Genomic DNA, 22,279 nt, shown 5'->3' on the forward strand with positions numbered 1-22,279 from the left:
CCGATATTAATATCTCTCTTAATTTTAGTATTACACGGTAATATTTAGTCTCATTGGGAGCGTCATGCGTGCCGGAATGTATTAATATGTCTCGCGTGCCAGTAAGTTTTACTGAACTGAAGTTATGAAGTTATTTAGATAGGAAAAGCAGTTCTATGGTGGGAGGAGTTTTACTCTGGGGAAGACTGTCAACCTCACCGCTGATTTATGAGAGGGGCTGGGTTTAGGTTGTGTTCAATGGGAAATAATTGTATATAAACAAGGCTCAGCCTATGGCTAGTGTCTTTGTGATTTTCAAGATTGCTGTATGAACTGCCAGTCCAGAATTGACTGTTTCATCATTCCATCTTAAGTAAGTGTCTATATTTTGTCTGTTATTTGTATATCTCGTGTGTTCACCTTTTTCAAGGAATATATTATATTGTATCATATCTCAGCCGTGTTCAGTTCAACCCAGGTATTTTTGGTGTAAATTATATCTTGTCATAAAGTTACCTTTACAAACCCCTTCCCTAAAATCCCTGTATCCTAAGCCCCCCTTACCTTAAACCCGTATCCTAAAACCCCCACTCTAACCGCTAAAACCACTTAAATTAACCCCATAAACAGTAATAACATTTACATTAGAAGCGGCTAGTGGGAGAGGGTCAGTCTTCAGCCTAACAACTGCGGCGTAATAGTCGCGGCAAAACTATTCTGATTCAAAGCTAAGTGAGGCTACACACCGTTTCAGCATAATGGGAAACACACATTTTATTAGAACCAACAGCATGGAAATATAAAACATTAAGAACATTTTTCTTTACATAAAACAACAATAAGAATTATACAAATAACCTGCATTTAAAATGTTATAACTTTTTTATACTTTTAAAATGCTCGTTTTATGCACCATAAACTAAATTCACTTTTCATTGGGATTTAGCGTAACACAGATACACGTGTCCACCTATATGTGAGCGTCTTAGTCGCTGGTTATCTCTAAAAATGCCTGACTTTAGAGATAGGTCTCTCCACTATGTGTCCTCCTGTGTGTCCTCAGGCTGGATAAGTCACTAAATCCCTTCCCACATTCCCCACATACATGCAGTCTCTCCCCCGTGTGTGTCCTCTTGTGTGTGTTCAGGTTGGATAAGTCACTAAATCCCTTCCCACATTCCCCACATACATACGGTTTCTCCCCTGTATGTGTCCTCTTGTGTATGTTCAGGTGGGATAACAGACTAAATCCCTTCCCACATTCCCCACATACATACGGTCTCTCCCCTGTATGTGTCATCTTGTGTGTGTTCAGATTGAATAACTGACTAAATCCCTTCCCACATTCCCCACATACATGCGGTCTCTCCCCTGTGTGTGTCCTCTTGTGTGTGTTCAGGTTGGATGAGTCCCTAAATCCCTTCCCACATTCCCCACATAAATGCGGTCTCTCCCCTGTGTGTGTCCTCTTGTGTGTGTCCAGGTTGTATGAAACACTAAATCCCTTCCCACATTCCCCACATACATGCGGTCTCTCCCCTGTGTGTGTCCTCTTGTGTCTGTTCAGGCTGGATAAGTCACTAAATCCCTTCCCACATTCCCCACATACATGCGGTCTCTCCCCTGTGTGTGTCCTCTTGTGTGTGTTCAGGTTGGATGAGTCCCTAAATCCCTTCCCACATTCCCCACATACATAAGGTTTCTCCCCTGTGTGTGTCCTCTTGTGTGTGTTCAGGTTGGATGAGTCCCTAAATCCCTTCCCACATTCCCCACATAAATGCGGTCTCTCCCCTGTGTGTGTCCTCTTGTGTATGGTCAGACCGGATAACTGACTAAATCCCTTCCCACATTCCCCACATACATGCGGTCTCTCCCCTGTGTGTGTCGTCTTGTGTATGGTCAGACCGGATAAATGACTAAATCCCTTCCCACATTCTCCACATACATACGGTCTCTCCCCTGTGTGTGTCGTCTTGTGCAGGGTCAGACCGGATAACTGACTAAATCCCTTCCCACATTCCCCACATAAATGCGGTCTCTCCCCTGTGTGTGTCCTCTTGTGTATGGTCAGACCGGATAACTGACTAAATCCCTTCCCACATTCCCCACATACATGCGGTCTCTCCCCTGTGTGTGTCGTCTTGTGTATGGTCAGACCGGATAAATGACTAAATCCCTTCCCACATTCTCCACATACATACGGTCTCTCCCCTGTGTGTGTCGTCTTGTGCAGGGTCAGACCGGATAAATGACTAAATCCCTTCCCACATTCCCCACATACATGCGGTCTCTCCCCTGTGTGTGTCCTCTTGTGTGTGTTCAGATTGGATAACTGACTAAATCCCTTCCCACATTCCCCACATACATGCTTTCTGTCCCTGGTCTGTGTTCTCTTCTGTGCATTCTGGTCTGATAACCAAGTCAGACACTTCCCACTTTCTCCAAGATCTTTTCCTGTGGCAGCTGCTAATATATATTTTTTGGAATGAGAAGCAGTTACATTTTTTATTAATTGCCTTGACTGGTTGAAAGATGCATTTTCTGTCATATTTATTGGAATGTTGCAAGATTTTTCTGTCTTCATCTTTTCCATATACTCATTTGGGTGTTTGAACCTCAGATGTTTGACGAGGTAATCCTGACTGCTGAAAGCAACCTTGCAGTGTTGGCATGGGTGGATTATTGGTGCGTGTTTTTGTACTAGACGAGACAAAAAAGTCACTGTTACATAAACTGTCTTACGAAAGATCATGCAGGAGAGGTAAGTTGGCATATCACAAAAAATGCAGGATGAAAATAAACTCTAGATGTACATTGTAAAAATGAAGGGTTTAGCACAACATGTGCAGCATTAGGGCCGCGAGAATAGATGTAGTACTTAACCATTTAAAAGGAAATCTGACTAGCTGCAAAACACCAATTAAAGTGACAGAAATATTTAAAATCCTTAGTCCCTGAGGTAATAAATGGGGGTTATCAATTTATTTTAATTTTTTGATTTATTTATTACTGGGTTACCATTTATCGCCAATATGGATATCTGCCCCCCTTCCACCCCCCAAAAGTATGGAGAAGGCTTGGAACGGCTCATGATCCGAAGCATACCACATCATCTGTAAAACACGGTGGAGGCAATGTGATGGCATGGGCATGCATGGCTTACAATGGCACTGGGTCACTAGTGTTTATTGATGATGTGACAGAAGACAGAACAGCCGGGTTAATTCTGAAGTGTATAGGGATATATTGTCTGCTCAGATTCAGCGAAGTTGATTGGACGGCGCTTCACTTTACAGATGGACAATGACCCAAAACATATTGCGAAAGCAACGCAGGAGTTATTTAAGACAAAGAAGTGGAATATTCTGCAATGGCCGAGTCAATCACCTGATTTCAACCCGATCGAGCATGCATTTCACTTGCTGAAGACAAAACTTAAGGCAGAAAGACCCACGAACAAACAACTGAAGACAGCTGCAGTAAAGGTCTGGCAGACCATAACAAAGGAGGAAACCCAGCGTTTGGTGATGTCCATGCGTTCCAGACTTCAAGCAGTTATTGCCTGCAAAGGATTCTCGACAAAGTATTAAAAATTAACATTTTATTTATGATTGTGTTAATTTGTCCAATTACATTTGAGCCCCAGAAATAATGGGACTGTGTATGAAAATGGTTGCAATTCCTAAACGTTTCATACGATATTTTTGATCAACCCCTTGAATTAAAGCTGAAAGTCTGCACTTCTATTGCATCTCGGTTGTTTCATTTCAAATCCATTGTGGTGGCGGACAGACCCAAAAATATGAAAATTGTGTCAGTGTCCAATTATTTCTGGACCTAACTGTATTTTGAATGTTCTTTCTTGTTTTGTTTTAAACGTGTATATATTTTGTGTCAATGTTTAAAACCTCATTTGTCTAATAGTGATATTGGGCATTAGTTGACAAGGGGGCGGGGATAGAGGGTGGAGGGTGGTTAGGCTTCCCGTGGGGGTGGGGGTGGTGGTGAGAGGGGTAAACCCCTTAATTACCGTAGCGACTACAATGGCAATGTTTTATTGGCCACTAATGGGGTCAGCAGGGTTAGGTAATATTTTCTTTTAATTAAGTATTAACCCCTTTGGTGCCTGTGGTATACCATGGTAACCACATGCATGGAATGGGTTAATGTTATTTTGATCATAGGTTTCTGTAATAATACACATTACAGAATCCTACGATAGAAATATTAACCCAATGCGGTATGTAACACATTATTAACGGTCACGTTAATTCCCATATCGCGAGATTGGCCCAAATATCGCACCCAGTAAATTATTACCACAATCTTGATATATGCCACCTTCAAATTGTGGTAATAACAACCATTAATTTATTATTTCCCTGGGCAGGGCCACCAACAGGGAGGGTTCTGCCGGGGTTGGCGTCCCTGGCCCGGTGAGTCAGGGGGCCCAGCTGCCCCGGGCACCCTGCGTGGCCGTCAGGGCCACCAAGACGGGTGTGTGACGGTGAAGGGGTACCCAGGCCACAAAATAAAGGTATTATGCCTGGCTGGCTACCCCTGAGCTATATTGGGGAATTCTGAGTGTCAGCTCTTCAACCCAATTATGGTATATAACTGTTTGTATAATAATGTGCAGATCGTGAGTTTCACAGGTGATTTTATGGTAAAATGTTGTCAGAGTGTGTTTGAGTAGAAGGAGGGTCGGGTTGCGGGTTACCCCGAAACATGTACTCAGGAATCCCCCAGATTCCTGAGGACATGAGGAACACACCACCGGATAAAATCCTATCTTTGAAGCAATTTGCAGCTCACCGCCAAATCCCCCTGCTTCAGCACAAACCAAAACAGTAAGGGGAAAAGAAAATGTTTTTTAAAAGCCCCCCAAGATTTATATGTTTAGTAAGGTAATGTTCAGAGTAAATAATTCAGGGTGGAGGAAGGTACATTTGCATGGGAGACACAGTGGCTACTCCGCCCCTAAGCTTCAAAGGCGATCCAGGATACGGACGTGTTAAATCTTTTGTTAGCAAGAAGGGGTGAAGGAGACTGAGCGGCACCCTGTAAGAGGGCCAGGGTTCCATATGCTAAGTGACAAGTGAGGGAAGATGGAGTTTGTCACACATGCTCAGTGGCTATACTGAGGCTTTGTACCAGGATTCACAGGACTGGCAGAACCTGGCTATAGATGGGACTATTGGTTCCCACGCCAAAGATTGGCTGCACATGATACAGATAGGCTTTTGAGGTTTTAAAAGTCCGGTGCAGCCAGTCAGGAGTTAGTTCCATCTATGTTCCATCTTGTACAGAAGCTACCTCTAAGACTAAATTGTGCGGTACAAGGACGATTCCATCGCAACTAAGGATTGTACCCTGCTTCAAAAGTTCGTTAGAACTAAGGATTGGAAAACGAATCCTGCAAGGACAGAACAAAAATATTCATTTCAGCGGAGAAAGAGGAGTCTCAAGCAGTGCCCCTAGCCAAAGACTGTCTCATGGCTCTATTTACGCATCAACCCTGCTCTGGGAATTAATGCCTAGAGACTTGATTTCTGTGAATTTCGTTCTGTGGACATTTTATTTTGTTTTGGCTCGTTCCAGTAAGTGTTTATTCGTGTTATTTTGTAATTCAAGCTGTGTGTGTTTCTTGTGTAAATAAATTAAAATTAATTTTATCTCTTGCTTTGGTCAATCAAAGGATCCAGATATTAAGGTGTTAAAAACCTTGGTCCCCCGTGACAGGCTTATATTAACTGGTGGCAGCGGTGGGATCTGCTTGAACCTATGATATAGTATCTTGCGGGGTACTATAACATAGAGGGAGACTCGAAGTTAAGATCTCCCAAAGCATGAGATAGCACACACACAATTTGCAAGAGAAGCGAAAAACACAGTCTCTCTTTGTGCCATATCTTGTTGCCTGCGGGTGAAGCATGGACAAGCGAGCTGGGAGATTCCATTCCTGGGATCGGCACAGGCTCATTGCCCGGTGTGAAGAGAATGGGTTACTGACAGCTGGTCGGGCAAAGACACAACTAGAAGAGGATTTGGAGCAGCATGAAACAAGCCTTTCTGTACTTTCCAGCACAGCTCATGTGACTGCAGCCGCAGTGGAGTTACTCCAGCACAGGGTGGGTGAAATTATGCCACCCCTGGAGGAAGATGGACAAGGGGAGGGAGAGAGTGCTCACCAGGATATTGGTGAAAGACTGGGGTTGGGGGTTGCGGAGGACATTGTGCCAACAGTTCCAATTGCTCCTTATGTTCCTGCGGAGACCCATAACTCTGGAGAAACAGCACTTCTTGCCTCATGGGGGGCAAACGCTACAGCCGATGAGCGGATTTGCATGCTGGCAGCTGTTCACGGACAAGAGACCCCTCATGCTCACCTGGTGAACGGAGAGCAGCCTGTGCCCCAGGTTAACCATCACAGTTTCAATAAGTTCGTCTGTGGCAAAGACAAGATTGACGGATTTTTATCTGACTTTGAAACGCAGTGCTTAAGGTACAGATTACCACAACGTGACTGGGTGCTGTGGTTATATCCCTTGCTGTCGGGCAAGGCAAAAGAGACCCTGAAGTCCACCCCACGAGAGGATCGGGATGACTACGACCATCTCAAGGCATTACTGCAGCTGCGGTATGCCCTCACCCAAGAAGCGTACAGAGGCGAGTTCAGGACAGAGGAACGCCATCCTCAGGAGTCCTTTGTGAACTATGGTGCCTGCATGGCACGCCAGGGTACTCAGTGGGTGGAGGGTTGTGGTGCCACAAAGTACCACACGCTGCTGGACTTACATCTTCCATGAGCAGTTATTGTAGCAGTGCCCCTCAGACGTGAGGGCATGGGTCTTTGACGAAAAAAACGAAGACTCATGAGGAGGCTGCCAGGATGGCTGACGAGTACTTATGCAGCCATGCCCTGATGGAGGAGAAAGGTGCTCCCAGACGACCGGCTATGCCAGCCAAGGGAGCCAAGCAAACGCCTCAGTGGGTGCAAAAATCTGCAGCAGCAGAGCACAGTAATCCTAAACCTGCAGAATTTAGGCATGAGAAAAGGTGCTACCTGTGTAACAAAGTCGGTCACATCAGACCTGACTGTCCGGACCGTGCCAGGTCCAGTGAACCCCATCTGGGGCAACGCTCTCCAGCTGCGAGACCGGTCGCCAGTGGGCGACTGGCACACACAGAAGAGTCAAGCCGAGCCGTGGATTCAACCCACAGAGGGACGTCCACGGAGAGATCTGCATTTGACCCTCAGGAACCAGCAGTGGAGACGGAGGGGCATCAGGTTGCATCAGTCAGGATGCAGCCCAGTGATGCCCAACAGAAACATCTGCGGAGGGTGACCATCGAAAACCGTCAAGCGGACGGCTTGTTGGATTCCGGTGCCACCGTTACCCTGGTCCGGCCTGATATGGTCCGGCTAGAGGATTTGCTCCCAGGCACCGGGATGCGTGTGACCATGCCAGATGGAGGACCGCGGTTACTCCAGGTTGCCCGGGTCTTTTTGGATTGGAGTGCCGGTCGTAGCATGAGGGAGGTGGGGTTATTGCCTGGGTTAGATGCCGCAGTTTTGCTCGGCAATGACCTGGGACATGTTACCTGTGTATTCACTGCAGAGCTGGCTCCTGTTGCAGCAATTCCTAGGAGCCAGTCATCAGGGATGGCAGCAGGATCAACCCGTCCCCCTGCATTTGGGACCAACAGTTCCAGCGGTCTCTGAGGGGACCAGACAGGTAAGCCAGACTACTGAGTCGCGACCAGTGACTGACTTACTGTTCCCTTTACCTGTTCCTGTTTCCCCTGAATTAGAGACTAAGGGTGGGTGGTTAGTGTTAGGAACAGAATTTAGGAATGCGGTGAAAGCTGACCCCAGCCTAGAAGGTATGAGACTGCGGTCGTCCGAGTCTCGGGCAGCAGGGGGTCAGACCACTTGCTGTCGCACCGCTGGCTCTGAGGTAGGGAGTCTGGATCTACCGGGTTTGAAGGAGTCTGGACAGGTAGAAGACGGTTAGTGGTATCCAGGGAGTGTAGGCAGCAAGGATTACGGGAAGCCCACTCCATTCCACTAGCGGGGCATCAGGCGGTCACTCAGACGAGAGCTTAGCTGTTGCAGCATTACTCCTGGCCGGAGGCATCAGGGGCAGTGGCAGAGTTCTGCCGCCCCGGTGATGCCTGCCAGCCAGAGGGTAAAGCGGGTGCTTGTGTGCGGATACTCATGGACCTGTTACCAGGAATGGGAGGCTGTTTCAGGGAGTGCCAAGCATCTTGGCTGGGATAGGTTATCCTAAGGGGGTTCCAGGTGAGCTAGGATCCCGGGTGAGTAGGCAGCCAGGAGCAGTAGCCAGGGCTAGGTCAGAACAGCATAGGGTTCTGTTCTCGGACCAGCCGGGCTGGACACATGGCACAGATCATCGTGCGCTCACAAGTGATCTGCGCCCTCTGCATAGGAATGCATACAGGGTATCAGCAGAGGTGAAGGGCAGTGTAGAGAGGGACGCTAGGGAGACGTCAGCCTTCATCACCCCGAGGGGCCTTAGTGAATTTTTAGTGATGCCATTCGGGATGAGGAATGCCCTGGCTACCATTCGACGCCTGGTCAGTAGGTTGCTGGAGGGAGTGCAGAGTTATGTAGGTGCATATCTGAGGGAGATAGTTATAGTTATTCTTGGGATTTACCACAAGCACAGGTTAGCTTGAGTAAGGGAAGCAGGGCTATTGGTGAAAGCCCCTAAGTGCTTAGTAGGGATGGCTGAGATGTTTGACCAAGCCACAGGGCGAGTGGAGGGCATCTGACTTTTCTAGGTACCACTGGTTGCTGTAGAGGGTTTATCTCACAGCACAGTGCTGTGACTAGATCCCTGACTGACTTGACTGGGAAGTGACTCTCAGTACTGTTGGTCTGGTCTGCAGCCTGTGAAAGGGCAGTTCAGGCTCTGATAACCGCACTGCCCAGTGTGCTGCTACTAACTGCACCAAACTCTGCTACAAAGTTGTGTGTGCAGACCGATGTCCCGGACGTTGGTATCAGTGCTGTGCTCAGCCGAATACGGGGAGCACCGGGCACGACAGTGTAGATGAACCATACCGCAAAGACCGCCCTGTTGAACTGTTAACCTCAATAGCTGGGCCGCCCGTCAATACGCCGGATTGGGCGGTTGTGCCAGCGCCTACGCTTTGAGATGGGGAGGTGTGACGGTGAAGGGGTACCCAGGCCACCAAATAAAGATATTATGCCTGGCTGGGTGCCCCTGAGCTATATTGGGGAATTGTGCGTGTCAGCTCTTCAACCCAATTATGGTATATAACTGTTTGTATGATAAAGATGTATGTGGTTTTACTGTTCTAGGAGTGCCAACCAACGGGGATGTGCAGGGCGTGAGTTTCAGGGGTGATTTTAAGGTAGAATGTTGTCAGGGTGTGTTTGGGTAAAAGGGGGCCCGGGTTGCGGGTTCCCCCGAAACATGTACTCAGGAATCCCACCAGATTCCTGAGGACATGAGGAACAAAGACCACCGGATTTGTAAGGACAGAATGAAAATATTCATTTCGGCGGAGAAAGAGGGGTCGCAAGCTGCGCCCCAAGCCAAAGACTGTCTCGTGGCTCTATTTGCGCATCAACCCCACTCTGGGAATTGATGTCTAGAGACTATTTCTGCGGATTTCGTTCCGTGGACATTTTATTTCGTTTTGCCCTGTTCCAGTAAGTGTTTATTCGTGTTGTAAATCAAGCTGTGTGTGTTTCTTCTGTAAATAAATTACAATTTATTTTATCTCATGCTTTGTTCAATAAAAGGATCAAGATATTAAGGTGTTAAAAAGCGTGGTCTCCCGTGACAAGGGGGACAAAGGATAATAGCTACCAGTCGCGGCCAGGCCCCGGCTCTGCATCAGATGCAGGCCTTCCTGTCCCAGCCTCTGACGTCAGTGCGCTGTGCCCCTCTGACGTCAGCACGCCAAAGCTTCCAGTGCGCGCTGACTGGAAGCTCGGTGTGGAACACAGTGAGGAGGCCTGCATCTGATGGCCGGTCGCGGCCGGGTCCCGACTCTCCGCCCGTCCCTGCAGCCACCGCCTGTCCCGACCAACCCCAAGGTATCTTTACTTTTATTTATATTTATTTATTTATAAAATATTTTACCAGGAAGTAATACATTGAGAGTTACCTCTCGTTTTCAAGTATGTCCTGGGCACAGAGTTAAGACAAATAATACATGGTTACAAATACAGTTACTTAAATGAACAAGGTATACATTATATACAAGACATTGCATGCACAGTTAAAGAAAATATATGTTATGGGCGAATGAAACAGTTACAAACCAGATTAAAATGTGAGACAGCCTTAGATTTGAAAGAACTTAAACTGGTGGTGGATGTGAGAGTCTATGGTAGGTTGTTCCAGTTTTGGGGTGCACGGTAAGAGAAGGAGGAACGGCCGGATACTTTGTTGAGCCTCTGGAACATGAACAGTCTTTTGGAGTCTGATCTCAGGTGATAAGTGCTGCATGTGGTAGGGGTGAGGAGCTTGTTCAGATAGCTGGGTAGCTTGCCCATAAAGAATTTAAAGGTAAGACAGGAAAGGTGAACTTTGCGCCTAGACTCTAGTGATGACCAATCTAGTTCTTTGAGCATTTCGCAGTGATGTGTGTTGTAGTTGCATTGGAGAACAAAATGACAAATTGAATTGTAGAGGGTGACAAGTTTGCCAAGGTGGGATTGAGGTGCCGTGCCATATACTATGTCTCCATTGTCAATAATTGGCATTAGCATCTGCTGTGCGATACGCTTTCTGACCAGGAGACTTAGGGAGGATTTGTTCCTGTAAAGTACCCCTAGTTTGGCATAGGTCTTGGTTGTCAGGGTATCAATGTGCATTCCGAATGTTAAATGGGAGTCAAACCATAAGCCTAGGTATTTAAAACTAGTGACAGGGGTTAGGGTGGTGTTAGTGTTGGTTCTAATATGGAGCTCAGTCGCTGGAAGCTTTAAAAATTTAGTGTTGGTCCCAAATACCATTGTTACAGTCTTGTCAGTGTTTAAAAACAGTTTGTTTTGGGAAATCCAGTTTTCGAGTCTCAAAAAGTCAGACTGAAGTATGTGTTGAAGGTCAGAGAGGCTATGGCTGTGTGCATATAGGATTGTGTCATCTGCATACACGTGTATTGAGGCTTCCTTACAAGCTGTGGGAAGATCATTAATGAACACTGAGAAGAGTAGGGGCCCCAGAACAGAGCCTTGTGGGACACCACAGGTGATACCCAGGGGGTTGGAGTTGAAGCCTGAGATGGACACATGTTGGGATCTTCCTGAAAGGTAGGACTGAAACCAGTTTAAAGCATGCTTCCCTATTCCAGAGCTCTGGAGTTTGTTAAGCAGGATAGCATGATCAACTGTATCAAAAGCCTTTGCAAAATCTAGGAATACTGCACCAGTGAGTTGTCCCCATTCCATTCCACACTGGATTTCATTGCAAACTTTTAGCAGGGTAGTTATGGTGGAGTGTTTGGGACGAAAGCCAGATTGGAATTGGCTAGGGAAATTTGTCTTGGTGTAGTAGTCGCTTAATTGGGAGTGGACACATTTTTCCACGACTTTGGATAGAATTGGGAGAAGTGAGATTGGTCTGTAGTTTGAGACAGTGTTTTTGTCCCCACGTTTGAAGATTGGGACAACTCTGGCAGTTTTCAAGGTCTTAGGGATATGGCCTGCAGACAGGATAGAGTTGACTATGGAAGCAATTGGGTTGGCAATGGCTGGGGCACCAAGATTGTAGTAAGTCAGGTCTGCATTGGCTGCTTAATTTTAGTTTGAGGAGCGCTTGTGTAATCTCCTCTTCAGATACTGGGCCAAATTGAAAATTGTGGGCAGTGTTGGGAGGGGGTGGGGCTATGTGGGCACTCCCAGGATGAGATTCAGGTTTGTGGTTTGGGCTTTGTTTCGCTAATAAGTTAGTGGCAAACCCCACAAAGTAATCATTGAATGCATTTGCAATGTCAGTGGGGTTTGTCAGAGTAATATCCCACTTAGTGATATTACTTGGTTGTTGATGGTTAGGAGGCTGGAATATATTGTTGATAACCTTCCAGAAGTTAGCTGTGTTTGATGTATTTTGGTGGAGATTGTCAGAGTAATATTGTGCTTTTGCGTGCCCTGTTTGCCTTGTGCACATGTTCCGCAGGCATCTGTAGTGATTGAATTCCTTGGCAGTGCCAGTTACTTTGTAGCTTTTCCACAAGGTATCCCTGAGCTGGTAAGTGCAATAAGGTCAGTTGTAACCCATGGAAGATGGGCCCCCCATACCCTTATTTTGCATAGTGGAGCATGGGTATCGCAGAGTTTTAAGAACTCGGATTGGAAATAGTCGAGCGCAGAATCAGGGTCGGGAATTAAATTGATTCTGTGCCATGGGCAGTTGGTAAGGTCGTCCAGAAACTGTTGTGGGTTAAAGTTTTTAAATGTTCTAGTGAGGAGAACTTTAGGGCTGGAATGGGGCGTTTTAATTTTCCTTTACACAGTACACTATTGCAGGGGGGCGCAAACTTTTTTCCCTGCGCCCCCCTGACGGCTGTCCCCTCACTCCCGCGCCCCCCCCAACACCAACTTACCCGCGCTCCGGCGTAATGACCTCGCAGCGTCATTTTGACGCCGCGTTGCCATGATGCCGCAGGGAGGAAGCCGCCGGAGCCACGGTAAGTTAGGTTTACAGAGGCGCTGCAGCTCCCCCGGCACTTAATTTAAGTGCCTTCGGGAAGCGCGCGGGGCCTCTGTAAACCCCGCGCCCCCCGTCGGCAGTGTCGCGCCCCACAGTTTGCGCACCGCTGCACTATTGCATGGTCACTGAAAATATTTATCGGGGGGGAGTCTTTTTATATGTATTGGGGGGAGTGGGTGTTGGTTTAGCTCATCTTGCCTATGTATATAATGGGCAGTATATTGGCCATTATATACATAGGAAAGACAGGGCTAACGCCAGCCTGAAGTAGGTGATAAAATATTTGCAGTATTTCTGCTGTTCATCCCGTTAAGATAAATATTGGAACTTGATGTATGGCAGTTTTTACTTTAAAATGTGATATTATGCCCATTTTGTATCGGATCTGATGCTTTTAATGGGTTTGAAAAAAGTGCTTTCTTTTTGGCGCTGCAACGCTGATTCATTGCATGCTAATAATAAGGCGCTTTTTTATGGGCGGTTATACAGCATTTTTGGTTACCGCAGCTAGATGTATCTGTCCCTTTGACTCAAGTCAAGTTTAGTGATGTTAAGTTCTAGTTGACCCATAATGGTGTATGCAGATCTATCACTATTTGCAATTTAACATCAGTAATAAGACAATAGAGATGAAAAAACCACACAACACACATATTCCGGATTACCTGGTGCTGGCGCGTTACTTTTCCACAGTGTACCCCACTTGATACCAAGCTTTTTCCCATATTCATTTCCATACCAGACGACGACCTCTGTGTGGGGGGAGGTCTGTGCAGGTTTTGTAGTAGATTTTCCTGTGGTACTGGAACGCCACAAGGTTCTGTTCTTCCTCGTTTCTCGCACAATTTACAAACCTAAAATTGGGACAGTTAGTGAGGTCTCAAAATAATGTCTATTTTATAAAGAGCTGAAAAAAGATACAAGTTGATAATAATGTGACTTGTCTTTTCTTTCTTCTCTACAGCTTTTGAAGTGATCAGAAGTTAACGAAGAGCAATGTATATACTAGAGGTGCGCTAACTTTTCTGTTTTGGCCCCCCCCTGCTCGCAGACCCCTTCCCTTACCGGCTCAGAGCTTTGCGGCGTCATATGATGTCATGATGTCATGTGAAGCTGTGTTGTTATGGCGACACATCGCCGGAGAGGCAGTTCATGGCCACGCCATGCCCCCCCCCCCCCCCCGCGCATCCCATCGCTCCACATATACCACAGATCCCGGATTTGATCCGTGCAGGCAGTCAGATGCGCGTGCAGCAGTGACCACTGGGGTCGTAGCCTAAGGCTACATACGTGCAGCAATGGTGCTCAACAAAGCTGTGAGGAGAAGACAGGAGTGAGGGGAGAGGTGCAAAGAGCTGCTGTAATCACATGCTCATTAACGTGAGTGGATGTTAAAGTGCAATTGAGGCTATTGCACTTTAGTGAATCTAGTGTTTGGTAAACAGAGGAGGCAAAGTGGATAAGGAAAAATAACCCCCTTCAGATCACTACCTGGGAGGCAAATAAAGGGTGTGGGAGGAAGGGGGATACAGAACACAAATAGCAATAGAAACACAGTAAGAGAAACCATGTGAGACGGGTAACTCTTCTCTTGAGGGATATAGGGGAAATAATTTGACAAGCTGTTTGGGGGATAAATAAAATGAATATTTCTGTAACTTCAGTAGTTTCGGGAGGTTTTGCAAGGATTTGGAAAGACAATAAGTGATGGTAATGGTCACAGAGTAATAGTCTGGAGAATATAGATTTGGCATTAGATGCCCAGTATACTACGTAAAGTAGTGTAGGTGACAGCAACCAAAGTTATCCATAATGTCAGCAGCTGCCTCTAGTTAAATAAGGCTTTGAAAAGTGTGGCCCTGTGTTCCTAAGACGGGGAAAGACTTTTGTGGGGTGAGAGGAAAAGGAGCCCTTAGGATAGCTAGCAAGGAGAAAAGGCTGATTGTACAAACTCTTATGGGTTTGTAATCTCAGGATTTATTTAAACTGAAGCAGAGTAGGAAAATAGTATTTAAAGGGACAGTCCCTCCTAAGAAGAACGTGAACCAACAACAATGGTATATTTAGTAGGTTAAATGTAGCGAAGTGTCAGGTTAAAAAACCCGTTTACCAAACAAAAAAACATAACACTTCCATAGAAAACAAAGTACCGTATTTCCTCGATTCAAAGACACACCTTTTTTCCCATTTTTCCCATTTTCACATGTCTGGAATAGGGATGCGTCTTAGAATCGATGTACTAAAAAAAAAAAAAAATTAATCAGCTAGGGGCGATGCTGGAGATGCCCGCCGGGGACCTTCCAGTCTGCAGAAAGAGCATGGCTGCAATCACGCCCCCCTCCTCCCCTTCCATGAGGTGCAGAGATCGGAGATGCCTGCCAGGGATCTTCACATTGCCCAGAAGCCCCCCTCCCGAATCCCTGTGTGAACTGCAGGAGGTGCAGAGGTAGCTGTGTCTCTCTCTGTGTCTCACTCTCTCTGTCTGTGTCTCATTCTCTGTGTGTTGTCTGTGTGTCTCTCTCTATCTCTGTGTGTGTCTTTCTTTGTGTCTGTGTGTCTCCCTCTCTGTGTGTGTGTCTCTCTCTGTATGTGTCTGTGTATGTCTCTCTCTGTCTGTCCCTCCCCCCTTCCCTCCATTCGCTCCCTTCCCTCCCCCCCTTCCCTCCATTCGCTCCCTCCCCCCCTTCCCTCCATTCGCTCCCTCCCCCCCTTCCCTCCATTCGCTCCCTCCCCTCCATATCTTTGCGTGTGTATATATCTTTGCGTGTGTGTGTGTGTGTGTGTGTGTGTGTGTGTGTGTGTGTGTGTGTGTGTGTGTGTGTGTGTGTATATGTATGTGTGTATGTGTATGTGTATGTATATATATATATATATATATATATATATATATATATATATATATATACACACAGTGGTTGACAAATCACCAAAAAATCTACTCGCCACACAAAAAAAATCTACTCGCCACCTAGTACCAAACGTGTGCTGCTTGTGCCAATATTTACTCGCCCGGGGGTTAAATCCACTCGCCCGGGGCCAGCAAATGTATAGGTTTGTCGAACACTGTATATATATATATATATATATATATATGTGTATATATATCTGTGTGTGTGTGTGTGTGTGTTTGTATATATATGTGTGTGCCGTGCCATATACAGGCATACCCCGCATTAACGTACTCAATGGGACCGGAGCATGTATGTAAAGCGAAAATGTACTTAAAGTGAAGCACTGCCTTTTCCCCACGTATCGATGCATGTACTGTACTGTACTGTACATCGCATAACTGATGTAAATAACACATTTGTAACAGGCTATATAGTCTCCCGGATTGCGCACAGCTTCAGTACAGGTAGGAAGCCGGTATTGCTGTTCAGGACGTGATGACAGGCGCATGCGTGAGCTGCCGTTTGCCTATTGGGCGATATGTAGTTACTCGCGAGTGTACTTAAAGTGGGGTATGCCTGTACTATGTCTCCATAGTCAATAATTGGCATTAGCATCTGCTGTGCGATACGCTTTCTGACCAGGAGACTTAGGGAGGATTTGTTCCAGTAAAGTACCCCCTAGTTTGGCATAGGTCTTGGTTGTCAGGGTATCAATGTGCATTCCGAATGTTAAGTGGGAGTCAAACCATAAGCCTAGGTATTTAAAACTAGTGACAGGGGTTAGGGTGGTGTTAGTGTTGGTTCTAATATGGAGCTCAGTCGCTGGAAGCTTTAAGAATTTAGTGTTGGTCCCAAATACCATTGTTACAGTCTTGTCAGTGTTTAAAAACAGTTTGTTTTGGGAAATGTGTATATATGTATCTCTGTGTGTGTGTGTGTGTGTGTGTGTGTGTAGGGAGCCGCCTGCACGGATCTCCTGCCTTTACTCCTTCCCCCAGTCACTCTCATCCGTCGCTGCCTCTGCTCTCCACTGTGTGTGTGTCTGTCTGTGAGAGAGTGTGTCTCTCTGTGAGAGAGTGTGTGTGTCTGTGAGAGAGTGTGTGTGAGGTCTGAGAGCGTGTGAGGTCTGAAAGTGTGTGTGTGTGAGGTCTGAGAGTGTGTGTGTGTGAGGTCTGAGAGTGTGTGTGTGTGTGTGTGAGGTCTGAGAGTGTGTGTGTGTGTGTGAGAGGTCTGAGAGTGTGTGTGTGTGTGTGTGTGTGTGTGAGAGGTCTGAGTGTGTGTGTGTGTGTGTGTGAGAGGTCTGAGAGTGTGTGTGTGTGTGTGAGAGGTCTGAGAGTGTGTGTGTGTGAGAGGTCTGAGAGAGAGTGTGTGTGTGTGTGTGTGTGTGTGAGAGGTCTGAGAGAGAGTGTGTGTGTGTGTGAGAGAGGTCTGAGAGAGAGTGTGTGTGTGTGTGTGTGTGTGTGTGTGTGTGTGTGTGTGTGTGTGTGTGTGTGTGTGTGTGTGTGTGTGGTCTGAGAGTGTTTGAGTGAGAGTGTGTCTGAATGAGTGAGAGAGACAGTGTGTGTGAGAGAGACAAGAGTGTCTGAGAGACACCAACTGTGCACTGCATCTGTTAGGTATGTATATACAACTTTGTTTTTACTTTGGGCGCCGCGGAAAAATCCTGATCGCCTTGGGGAGCCTTGAACCAAAAAAGTTTGGGAACCACTGATATAATAGATAGAAGATAGATGCGTTCCACTGACGTGTGCTTGTTCCCGAGCCCTGGTCCTGTCACATGGGGCTTCTCCAGCAGCATGGAGAGGTAAGCTCAAGAAGTTTGCGCACCCCTGTTTTAATCTATATATCTCTAATGATATGTAGTTTGCCTTGTTATCTTATGCCCAGATAAATGTGTGTAATAATACTGCTTTTCACTGTAAGCTCATAACATTGAACCATCTAACTTGCTACTTTTCAGCTTTAACCTTCATTTTGTCAGAAAAATCATATGAGAAAGAAAATATCAGCATGGCAGCCCCCAGCTCTTCAGACTGATTTATAGACATTAAATATCCTTTATGGCCCCAATATAGTGCATACATGTTGCTTCAATTTACTGTTACTTAAGTGTAACTTAATTTGACTTCTCCACAGTTCAGCAAATGGGCTGAGCTGTCCCTGTGTGACTCTCTATTTTGTTATTGTTTTTACTGGTTGCTTGGCGACGTGACGTCATAATGCGCTGCGATGAAGTCAGACAACAACCAGGAAGTACTGAGGCTGCAGTGGCTGCCCGGCTGTAAACACAGGTGAAGGGTATGAGGGGATTGTGTAACCCCTAGGGGTATATATACTTGTTAGTGTCACTATTGCAGTAAGGTGTATGGTCTGAGGAGAGGACGTGTCTGTCCTGAAACGCCACGTGTTTGCATATACCTGCTCTGATGCTTTGAATACAAAGTAAGTTACTTACAGAAAAGGCTCCTGTGTGCTTCCTGCACCACTTTATTTCTTCATCGTCTCCTTCCCGGAAGTGGAGACACTGACTACATCCAGGTCACAGCTCTGTGTCCTACTGCGCATGCTCACACTAAGGGGATCATGGGAGTTGTAGTTTTTAGACTTCAAAACGGATCACGTGTCACATACTGTGTAGATTAGAAACAAGACAGTAACATTTCCCAGGCACTGTGCTAGGGAAAGATAGTTTTTTCTGCATATAGATGTATATACTGCTCTTGGTCCTTAATATATTCCAGTAAAGCTGCTTCAGTTCGTCCCTTTTAGCCAATGTTGATATGAAGGAGGAACTGCGCATGCTCACACTATGGGGATCATGGGAGTTGTAGTTTTTAGATTTCAAAATGGATCACGTGTCACATACTGTGTAGATTAGAAAGATTACACAGAGCCCCCTGCCTGCTCCCTCGCACAGAGCCAGGGTTGCCCACCTTCAACTGATGGTCAACCCGGAGGGGGGTAAATCCCTTATATGGCGGCGTGCCGCGGGGTCTCATGACATTATGCTGCAACTCCCCCTCCAACCAGGGTTGCCACCTTCGACTGACGGTCAACCTGGAGATTAAAAAAAAAAAATGACACTGTGTTGCCATGACAACGGGATGCTATGTAACGTCACGCGGCGTCAAGTTGCCATGACAACGTGGCACCGCATGACGTCGTGACATCATGTGGCGTCTCATTGTCATGGCAACGAGCATCACGTGATGCTGTTACGTCACGTGACGTTCCAGTTGGCATGGCAACGCAGCGTCATTTGACGCCGCGCAGCCATATTGACAGTAGTTGCAGGAGGAGATGGCGGGAGACTGCCATTGCTGGCAGTATTGCTGCATTAATGGTATATGGAATTATACCTTACATCATTTCTATTATTTATAACTAACGCTGATGACAATTGTTGCAAACAGAGTCGTCGCTGATCAATATTAATTTATTACAATGGTTTCTCAGTTTACTTTACTTGAGTTAATTTAACAGACAAGGTTACCTCATTGCTATCAAAAGGGAGGAACTGCAGCAGCTTTACTGTAAAGAGAGAGGGGGAGAAGAGAGAGAGGGGGGGAGGAGAAGAGAGAGAGGGGGGAGGAGAAGAGAGAGAGAGGGGGGAGGAGAAGAGAAGAGAGAGAGAGGGGGGGGAAGAGAAGAGAGAGAGAGGGGGGGAGAAGAGAGAGAGAGGGAGGGAGAAGAGAGAGAGAGGGGGGGGAGAAGAGAGAGAGAGAGGGGGGGGAGAAGAGAGAGAGAGAGGGGGGGGGAGAAGAGAGAGAGAGAGGGGGGGGGAGAAGAGAGAGAGAGGGGGGGAGAAGAGAGAGAGAGAGAGGGGGGAGAAGAGAGAGAGAGAGAGAGGGGGGAGAAGAGAGAGAGAGAGAGGGGGGAGAAGAGAGAGAGAGAGAGGGGGGAGAAGAGAGAGAGAGAGGGGGGAGAAGAGAGAGAGAGAGGGGGGAGAAGAGAGAGAGAGAGGGGGGAGAAGAGAGAGAGAGAGGGGGGAGAAGAGAGAGAGAGGGGGGAGAAGAGAGAGAGAGGGGGGAGAAGAGAGAGAGAGAGGGGGGAGAAGAGAGAGAGAGGGGGGTCTATTTTGATCTGGTTTGAAACTGATTGGCCGGCGAAGCCGGCCAATTCAGTTGAACAGCAATTCTACTTGTTACCAAGTAGAACAAAGATAAACCAGTCAAACAAAAATGAAATGAACCCAACAAGTGCACTGATGAAGTGCACTTAAAACAGAAGGGTTAAATCTGAAGAACCCTGATTGGTGGATACCGAGCAAAGCACCCCGCCTAACGCCCACTGGGAGGCAAACTCTGAAACCGTCCCAGTAGACTCGGCGTACGAGTACTCTGCCCGAATACGGGAGTGCACCAGCGCCCGGAACATGACCACGATGTTTGTCGGGACCCCCCCCTCCAAACACTGCTTCCTGGTTTTACAAATGGCTACCTTAGCCAATGCCAGGAGCAGGTTGACCAGGAGATCCCTAGGCTTATTGTCCCGGGACACTGGGCACCCAAAAATAAAAAGATGAGGTGAGAAGTGCAACCAGAACAGCAGGAGCAAGCTCCTCAAGAAGGAAAAGAGGGGTTGCAGTCTGGCACAACTCGAATAAATGTGATATACGGACTCCCGCTCGCCACAGAAGGGACAGGTGGCGGGGGAGTCCGTGAAGTGTGCCAAATACCCTCCTGTGCTCAGTGCTCCGTGGAGGACTCTCCAACTCAAATCCCCGGCGGGACGGGGAACCAAAGATGAATAGAGTTCCCTCCACCGGGGTCTCTCATCCTCGTTCGCTGGGAATACCCGCCTCCAGATGGTGTCTGGGCGGGTGACAAGGGCGAGGTAATGCACTATATGGAGCACCAGAGAATTCAGGACTTTCCTCGGCATGCCGCGGAAACATGCCGGGGACATTTCCCCCAACTTGCTGAGGTTGGGGGAGAGAAGAGCCCGAGGGGGTTGCCGTGACCTTGGTTCTACGCAAAGATTCGGAGAGCCGAAGTTGATAGGATGACAAGGCTTTCCGGTCTGCAATACCCCCTCAATGAAGGTGCGGGAGTCGGGGTGTATGGCATCTTTAATCTCCTGGATCAAACGACGAGGGACGCGGGCAGAACGCAGATCCATACGGGGCGCGAGCACCTCTGCCCCTACCCAATCCCGCCGCTCATAGTCCAGGAGATCCCCGACTCTGGTCACCTGTGCCAGGATTAGCCGGCGGCAAATAGAGGGTGAATCCAACATCCGAACCCCCACTGCCGGATTATACAGCAGGGGCTCGGCGAGGAAATCAATCCCCACCGCCTGCCTCTTCCTGGTCGCGGAGACCAGTTTCCAGGCCTTCAGTAAGTCCCGGTAGTATGCCGGCAGGTCCGAGAGGTTTCTACCTAAACCCTCGGGCCTGATGAAAAAGAGTTGCCGGTCATACCTCATATTGCGCAGCTGGCGAAAGAAAAAAGGTTGCCAGCTGGCACCACTGCGGAGACGGATCTGCGAATAGGTATCTCTGCAGGTATTGGAGGCGGAAAGTGTGTAACTGGGAGCGGACACACACCACTCCCTGTCCACCCTCCTCCAAAGGGAGACACGCAACTCCCACAGAGACCCAATGCTTCCCCATCCAGAGAAAATCCATCAACTTCCTCTGGATCTTGTTAATAAATTCGGGGGTCGGACCCATGGCTATCAGCCGGTGCCAAAGCTGACTGGCCACTAGCTGATTAATCACCAGGGTTCTTCCCCTAAGGGAAAGCATTCTCGACAGATACACCCATGACCCCAGACGAGCAATGACCCGTTCTTCAAGATCACTGAAGTTTTCTGGGGCAGGATCCTCTGCAGCAGACAGGTAGACTCCCAGATACTTGAGAGTATCGCTCCCCCACGAGATATTACGAAACGTGGGGGGCAAAGAGTCCACCTTTAAGGGACCCACCAAGATGCCGGAGCACTTGGACCAGTTGATCCGAGCAGAAGAGGCCGCGGTGTAGACCTCTTGACACTCCTGTGCCCGCTCTAGATCATCTAGGTCCTGGGCCACGAGGAGCACATCATCGGCATAAGCCGACAGGACTACCCGCATGTCGGGCTCCCGCAGCACCAGCCCGGTAAGCCTCTTCCTCAGTAGGCAGAGGAAGGGCTCAATGGCCAGCGCGTACAGTTGCCCAGACAGGGGGCACCCTTGACGCACTCCCCGACCAAACACAAAAGGTGCCGTCAGGGACCAGTTAATCTTCACCAGACACTCTGCAGAAGCGTACAGCATCTGGAGAAAGCCCACAAATTGTGGGCCGAAGCCAAACGCCCGCAGGGTCTGCATAAGGTAACGGTGATCCACTCTGTCAAACGCCTTCTCCTGATCTAGGGACAGGAAGGCGAGTGATAGACCAGTCCTCTGTGTGTAATGCATCAGGTCCCGGACCAGAAAAATGTTGTCATGAATGCTCCAGCCCGGGACAGTATAGGACTGGTCGGGGTGAATCACCTCTGCCAGTACGGACTTGAGCCTCAGCGAAAGCGCTTTGGCTACGATCTTATAGTCCGTGCTGAGCAGTGAGACCGGTCGCCAATTAGAGATCTGACGGAGATCCCCCTTCTTCGGCAGCAAAGACAGTATTGCCCGCCGACACGAAAGTGGCATCTCACCGATCTCCAGGGCTTCGGCTAGGACCTCGGTGAAATCAGGTCCCAGCATCTCCC

General features: G+C 47.7%; 2 protein-coding genes across 5 annotated transcripts in view; both read right to left on the reverse strand.

The window, feature by feature from the left end:
* LOC142474965 (uncharacterized) overlaps positions 1–18,091 on the reverse strand; it is a 70,108-nt gene extending 52,017 nt beyond the window's left edge. Inside the window, exon 1 of the mRNA XM_075581052.1 lies at positions 18,042–18,091. The gene's annotated coding sequence lies outside the window, so the exon portion shown is untranslated. The remainder of the gene's footprint in view (positions 1–18,041) is intronic.
* On the reverse strand, positions 728–18,126 carry LOC142474966 (uncharacterized). Of its 4 annotated transcripts, XM_075581055.1 has the most exons (4): positions 18,042–18,126; positions 14,872–14,934; positions 13,361–13,549; positions 728–2,679 (listed from the first exon to the last, which is right to left on the reverse strand). In XM_075581055.1, the coding sequence occupies exon 4, from the start codon at positions 2,570–2,572 to the stop codon at positions 998–1,000; it is 1,575 nt and encodes a 524-aa protein (XP_075437170.1). In that variant the 5' UTR covers positions 2,573–2,679; positions 13,361–13,549; positions 14,872–14,934; positions 18,042–18,126; the 3' UTR covers positions 728–997. The 4 variants fall into 4 exon arrangements, with proteins under 4 accessions (XP_075437170.1, XP_075437169.1, XP_075437171.1 ...); XM_075581054.1 differs by lacking the exon at positions 14,872–14,934 and having other exon boundaries at positions 18,042–18,125; XM_075581056.1 differs by lacking the exons at positions 14,872–14,934; positions 18,042–18,126 and adding an exon at positions 13,761–13,833.
* Positions 18,127–22,279: the final 4,153 nt, after the last annotated feature.

Source organism: Ascaphus truei, unplaced genomic scaffold (genome assembly GCF_040206685.1).
Source record: "Ascaphus truei isolate aAscTru1 unplaced genomic scaffold, aAscTru1.hap1 HAP1_SCAFFOLD_1023, whole genome shotgun sequence".
Taxonomy (NCBI): domain Eukaryota; kingdom Metazoa; phylum Chordata; class Amphibia; order Anura; family Ascaphidae; genus Ascaphus; species Ascaphus truei.

Coding starts and splice junctions, on each gene's coding strand:
- LOC142474966 (XM_075581055.1), bottom strand. CDS start 2,572: ATGGAAAAGATGAAGACAGAAAAATCTTGCAACATTCCAATAAATATG.